The 7072-nt window shown below is 46.7% G+C and overlaps 1 protein-coding gene across 1 annotated transcript in view; it reads right to left on the bottom strand.

Annotated features, from left to right (window-relative positions):
* Nucleotides 1-284: 284 nt before the first annotated feature.
* Nucleotides 285-7072, bottom strand: part of LOC143301737 (uncharacterized) — a 28202-nt gene continuing 21414 nt past the window's right edge. The window contains exons 10-14 of the mRNA XM_076616126.1: nt 7046-7072; nt 4836-4934; nt 3560-3651; nt 1326-1449; nt 285-499 (exon numbers count right to left, since the gene is read on the bottom strand). The exon at nt 7046-7072 is cut by the window's right edge and continues 111 nt beyond it. Of these exons, the coding sequence (XP_076472241.1) occupies nt 285-499; nt 1326-1449; nt 3560-3651; nt 4836-4934; nt 7046-7072 (557 nt within the window). The remainder of the gene's footprint in view (nt 500-1325; nt 1450-3559; nt 3652-4835; nt 4935-7045) is intronic.

The raw sequence follows: 7072 nt of genomic DNA, 5'->3' as shown, positions 1-7072 counted from the left end.
GAATACAATGTTATATTTTACAATACAATTCAAGAAAATCAAATAAAGAGGAGAGCAGAGACCAGCCCGACATCACCCTTCATTCAACCCCATTCCGGCATGCAGCGTTTCCATTCCGGAAAACACAGTTCCCATTCCGGCATCCAGTATTCCCATTCCGGTCTACAGCGTTCCCATTCCTGCACCCAGTCTTCCCATTCCGGCATTCAGTCTGTCTCCCTCTCTCGCTCCCTACCCTCCCACCCCCTCTGGCGGAGTCGCCGCCGTGTAAGGGGGAGGGGGAATCACTCTTTCTCTCTGGGGTCCTCCTGTTCCTGGCCTGGCGGCGGGCAGCGGGACAGCATCTTGGGCGGGTCGCCATAGGCACCGCCCTCCGCGGTCAGCTCCACGTTGTAGCCCAGCTGGGACTCCAGGCTCTCCCCGCGGGAGCACAGCCCGGACATGCCGAACATGCCGAACTTGCCCATCAGGGAGCCGCTGGACATGTCGTTCACCTCCCCTGGACACACACACACACACACACACACACACACACACACATACTCCACTGACCACTCATCAATGCTAACCACTGGCCACTGCTGACCACTGACCACTGCTGACCACTGATCGCTGCTGACCACTGACCGCTGGTGACCAGTAATCAAAAGTGTATGTGTGATTAAATGTACATAGGTGTGGGGGAACATAGACCTAGGGGAACTTCTTGGAAGAAAATGACATATAAACGACGTCACATTCACGGTAGTGGGGAAGGGGGGGGGGATGGGCGATGGGGGCCGGAGGGGGGGGATAATGTTGATGACAGCGAAAGGGAGATAGCAGATGTCCGTGTATTGGCCAGTGGGAACAACGTCTCCATCTCTGATGATTGTTGTTGTTAAGGGTAAATGCCAAATAAATAGCAATCCGTATCGTCATCTTCATCATCATCGACATCGTTGTCGTCGTCATCACCATCACCATCATCATCATGACCATCATCATCATCATCATCATCATCATCTTCTTCTTCTTCTTCTTCAAAACTCGTGATACCATTGAAAGGGAGATGACATATGTTGGTAATCTTTCTACTACTACTACTACTACTACTACTACTACTAACAGTCACATCATCAACAATATAAACAAGAAGAAATGAACAACAACAAGAAACAACAGTAACAACAACAACACTAATAATAATAATAATAATAATAATAATAATAATAATAATAATGATGATGATGATGATATTAATAATGACGATGATAATGGTAATGATATCAATCATATTCCTAATCATAACAACAACAACGACAACAGCAAGACACCAGACTGACCGGGCATCTCCTGATCTGTGCTGGTTCCTCCAGACATGGCCGTGGAGGTCTTCAGGTCCACCTCTGCTGACGTCTCCTCGCCACTCTTGCTGGTCAGCCAGTACGTCATCATGGACCCCTTCCCCTGCCACGTCACACCAGTTACTGTCATCATGATCATCATGGACCCCTTCCCCTGCCACGTCACACCAGTTACTGTCATGATCATCATGGATCCCTTCCCTGCCACGTCACACCAGTTACTGTCATCATGATCATCATGGAGCCCTTTCCCTGCCACGTCACACCAGTTACTGTCATGATCATCATGATCATCATGGAGCCCTTTCCCTGCCACGTCACACCAGTTACTGTCATCATCATGATCATCATGGACCCCTTTCCCTGCCACGTCACACCAGTTACTGTCATCATGATCATCATGGACCCCTTCCCCTGCCACGTCACACCAGTTACTGTCATGATCATCATGGATCCCTTCCCTGCCACGTCACACCAGTTACTGTCATCATGATCATCATGGAGCCCTTTCCCTGCCACGTCACACCAGTTACTGTCATCATGATCATCATGGACCCCTTCCCCTGCCACGTCACACCAGTTACTGTCATGATCATCATGGACCCCTTCCCCTGCCACGTCACACCAGTTACTGTCATGATCATCATGGACCCCTTCCCTGCCACGTCACACCAGTTACTGTCATCATGATCATCATGGACCCCTTCCCCTGCCACGTCACACCAGTTACTGTCATGATCATCATGGACCCCTTTCCCTGCCACGTCACACCAGTTACTGTCATGATCATCATGGACCCCTTCCCCTGCCACGTCACACCAGTTACTGTCATCATGATCATCATGGACCCCTTCCCCTGCCACGTCACACCAGTTACTGTCATCATGATCATCATGGACCCCTTCCCCTGCCACGTCACACCAGTTACTGTCATCATGGACCCCTTCCCCTGCCACGTCACACCAGTTACTGTCATCATCATGATCATCATGGACCCCTTTCCCTGCCACGTCACACCAGTTACTGTCATCATGATCATCATGGACCCCTTCCCCTGCCACGTCACACCAGTTACTGTCATCATGATCATCATGGACCCCTTCCCCTGCCACGTCACACCAGTTACTGTCATCATGATCATCATGGATCCCTTTCCCTGCCACGTCACACCAGTTACTGATAATATGGAAGAGGAGGAGGAGAGGAGGAGTAGAAGAAGAAGAAGAATGAGAATCTCATCACGGAGCCCTTTCCTTGTCACGTCACACGATTTACGATGATGAAGACGATCACAATAATGAGAAGAAGAAGAAGAATGGTATTTATATAGCGCTGAATATTGTGCAGAGAGAAATCAAAGCGCTTTCGCACCAGTCATTCATACGCATGCATCATCAGAACAATAGACTGACCGCGCATCTCCTGATCAATGGTGGTTTGTACAAATAGAAGAAGGAGAAGGAGGAGGACGAGGAGGAGGACGAGGAGGAGGACGAGGACGTGGTGGGGGGGGGGGGATGAGAATGTCATCATAGACTTCCCCTGTCACGTCACACCTTTCCGATGATGATGATGATCACAATAATGATGATATTAATGATAACGATAATAATGATAAGAAGAAGAAGAAGGGGGAGGAACAGGAGGGGGGAGGGGCGGGGGGGGGGAGGGGGGAGGATGAGTACGTCATCATAGAGCCTTTTCCATGTCACGTCACACGATTTACAATGATGATGACGATCATAATAATGAGGAGAAAGAAGAGGAAGATGAGGAGAAGAAGAACGATGAGGAGGAGAAAAATGATGAGTAGGAGGGGGAGAAGAGGAAGGAGGAGGAGGAGGAGAAGTGGAAGAAGAAGGATAACAATAATATATATAGATATGATACAGGAATACAGTAGAGGAATCTACAACAGGAAAAATTCACACCTGATTGAAGACACATAAACAAACACATGGCGGTCACAGAGCTCTAAGGAAGCAACACACACACACACACACACACACACACACACACACACACACACAAACAAACAAATAAATAAACAAACAAACACAATTATGCATATGAAGGAATGACCACCATGAAAACAATTCACATAATTCTGTTGATAATATACATAGACAGTTTATTACACACACACACACACACACACACACACACACACACACACACACACACACACAACCACTATAGAGAGTCACACTGACCTTGACCTCAATGACACCGCGGTACTTGAGCACGTACATGCTGTGTTTGCGCAGTGAGTTGTAGGAACTTCCGCTCACGTGAATCTTGTTGGCTGCACACGTTATCACATGATATCATATGATATGATACGTTACGTTACGTTAAGCAAAAAGAACGTCCTCACACTAACACCAGGAGGCGGAACTTGGTTCACAGTACAACACGATACAAGGAAACCAGGAGGTGGACCTTGGTTCACAGTACAACACGATACAAGAAGACCAGGAGGTGGAACTTGGTTCACAGTACAACACGATACAAGAAGACCAGGAGGTGGAACTTGGTTCACAGTACAACACGATACAAGAAGACCAGGAGGAGGAACTTGGTTCACAGTACAACACGATACAAGAAGACCAGGAGGTGGAACTTGGTTCACAGTACAACACGATACAAGAAGACCAGGAGGAGAAACTTGGTTCACAGTACAACACGATACAAGACCAGGAGGAGGACCTTGGTTCACAGTACAACACGATACAAGAAGACCAGGAGGTGGAACTTGGTTCACAGTACAACACGATACAAGAAGACCAGGAGGCGGAACTTGGTTCACAGTACAACACGATACAAGAAGACCAGGAGGAGGAACTTGGTTCACAGTACAACACGATACAAGAAGAACAGGAGGTAGAACTTGGTTCACAGTACAACACGATACAAGAAGAACAGGAGGTAGAACTTGGTTCACAGTACAAAACGATACAAGAAGACCAGGAGGTAGAACTTGGTTCACAGTACAACACGATACAAGAAGACCAGGAGGAGGAACTTGGTTCACAGTACAACACGATACAAGAAGACCAGGAGGAGGAACTTGGTTCACAGTACAACACGATACAAGAAGACCAGGAGGAGGAACTTGGTTCACAGTACAACACGATACAAGAAGGATAACTCAGACACAGAGATGGCAACGAGAGAGAAAGACAGAGAGAGGGAGACAGAGACAGAGAGAGACAGAGAGAGAAGGCGAAAGAGACGGGGGAGGGGGGGGGGACACACAGACAGAGGGGGGAGATAGAAAGACATACAGAGAGAGGGAGAGAGAGGGAGAGAGGGGGAGAGAGGAGAGAGTGAGGGAGGGAGAGAAAGGCAGAGAGAGAGAGAGATAGGGAGCGAGAGAGGGACAGAGGACAGAGACACACACAGAGAGAGAGAGAGAGAGAGAGAGAGAGAGAGAGAGAGAGAGAGAGAGAGAGAGAGAGAGAGAGAATACAAGGAAGACTAACTCACGCAGACAGTAACTCTTCATCCTGGAGGCGGTGTTGACGGTGTCCCCGAACAGACAGTATCGGGGCATGATGGTGCCCACAATGCCCGCCATGCAAGGACCTGAAAGCACATCACTCTCCGGGCTGAAATGGATTTTGAATGTTGACCAATGATATGGATACCTATGCAGCGCCTAAATGGATTTTGAATGTAGACCAACGATATGGATACCTTTATAGCGCCTAAATGGATTTTGAATGTAGACCAATGATATGGATACCTTTATAGCGCCTGAATGGATTTTGAATGTAGACCAATGATATGGATACCTTTATAGCGCCTAAATGGATTTTGAATGTAGACCAGCCAAGGATTTTGAATGTAGACCAATGATATGGATACCTTTATAGCGCCTGAATGGATTTTGAATGTAGACCAATGATATGGATACCTTTATAGCGCCTAAATGGATTTTGAATGTAGACCAATGATATGGATACCTTTACAGTGCCTGAATGGATTTTGAATGTAGACCAATGATATGGATACCTTTACAGTGCCTGAATGGATTTTGATGATGACCAATGATATGGATACCTTTACAGTGCCTAAATGGATTTTGATGATGACCAATGATATGGATACCTTTACAGTGCCTAAATGGATTTTGATGATGACCAATGATATGGATACCTTTACAGTGCCTAAATGGATTTTGATGATGACCAATGATATGGATACCTTTATAGCGCCTAAATGGATTTTGAATGTAGACCAATGATATGGATACCTTTACAGTGCCTAAATGGATTTTGAATGTTGACCAATGATATGGATACCTATGCAGCGCCTAAATGGATTTTGAATGTAGACCAATGATATGGATACCTATGCAGCGCCTGTCCTTGGTCGGGGACCACGCTCTAAGCACTTGACAAACACGGGGTTGTTTGCACAACAGACTGCCTACCTGGGTAGAGCCAACTGACGACTGCCTTTGGGCGCTCATCATTCGTTTCCTGTGTCATGCAATTTGATTTCAGATACGCACACATACAAACATATAACATTTTACATGTATGATCGTTTTGTTTATTTACCCCGCCATTTAGACAGCCATACTCCATTTTCGGGGTTTGTGCATGCTTTGTATGTTCTTGTTTCCATAACCCACCGAACGCTGACATGGATTACAGGATCTTTAACGTACGCGTTTAATCTTCTGCGTGCGTATACACACAAAGGGGGTTCAGGCGCTAAGCAGATCTGCACATGTGTTGACCTGGGAGATTCGTAGAATCTCCAGCCTTTACCCACCAGGCTCCGTTATCGAGATTCGAACCAGGGAGCATATGGAATGAAATCGGATTGAAACAGTTTCTGGTTGAACCAATACAATCCCAATGTGCACCCATCATGCACATATATCTATATCTTTGTGGCTACCTTCACCTGTACGCTCCATCTCGCTCTCTGCGATCGGCTTCGGATCCACTCTGTTGCGCATACCCAGATTCAAACACTCCACTGTTGGCCGCCGTTCTTTCTTTGTCTCGGAACCTTGCAATTGGAATGAACTTCTTCTTTCGCTTCGTCAAGTCTCCGCACTCAGCTCTTTCAAGTCTGGCCTCAAAACCCACCTCTTCCCAAGATAGCCTCCCTTCCCTGCCTCTTCCTTGTCTTCACTTTCTCCAGTTTTAGAGTAATGCATGCGTGTGAAAGCGCTTTGGTTTGTCTCTGCACAAGATTCAGCGCTATATAAACACACACACACACACACACACACACACACACACACACACACACACAGAGTGCGTGTGAAAGATGTTCATTTATAATATTTAAATGCCCCCAGGTGACACAAGAAATACTACTACTGCTACTATCATCATCATTTTCTTCATCATCATTATTAATATCATTATTCTTATCATCATCATCATCAGTAGTAGTAGTAGTAGTAGTAGTAGTAGTAGTAGTAGTAGTAGCAGCAGCATTACTACTACTACTACTACTACTACTGAGTCCTCTAGTAGTGCTACTACTACTACTATCATCATGATCATGATCATCAACATCATGACCTGTCTTAATTTGCCAGTGTAAGATGAAAATGTCAATATCCAGCGTACCCTCACGCCCCTCACACCCTTCAGTCCCCTCCCCCCCCCCCCCCCCGCCCCCACCCCCCTGTTCCCCACTCCCGTGACCCCTGACCCCTGAGGTCCAACCTGTGTTCATGCCGATCCGCAGCTGGA

This window comes from Babylonia areolata, chromosome 28, assembly GCF_041734735.1.
Source record: "Babylonia areolata isolate BAREFJ2019XMU chromosome 28, ASM4173473v1, whole genome shotgun sequence".
Classification (NCBI taxonomy): Eukaryota; Metazoa; Mollusca; class Gastropoda; order Neogastropoda; family Buccinidae; genus Babylonia; species Babylonia areolata.
Note: the sequence above shows the minus strand (reverse complement) of the source record. Positions and strands in the feature narration are given on the sequence as shown.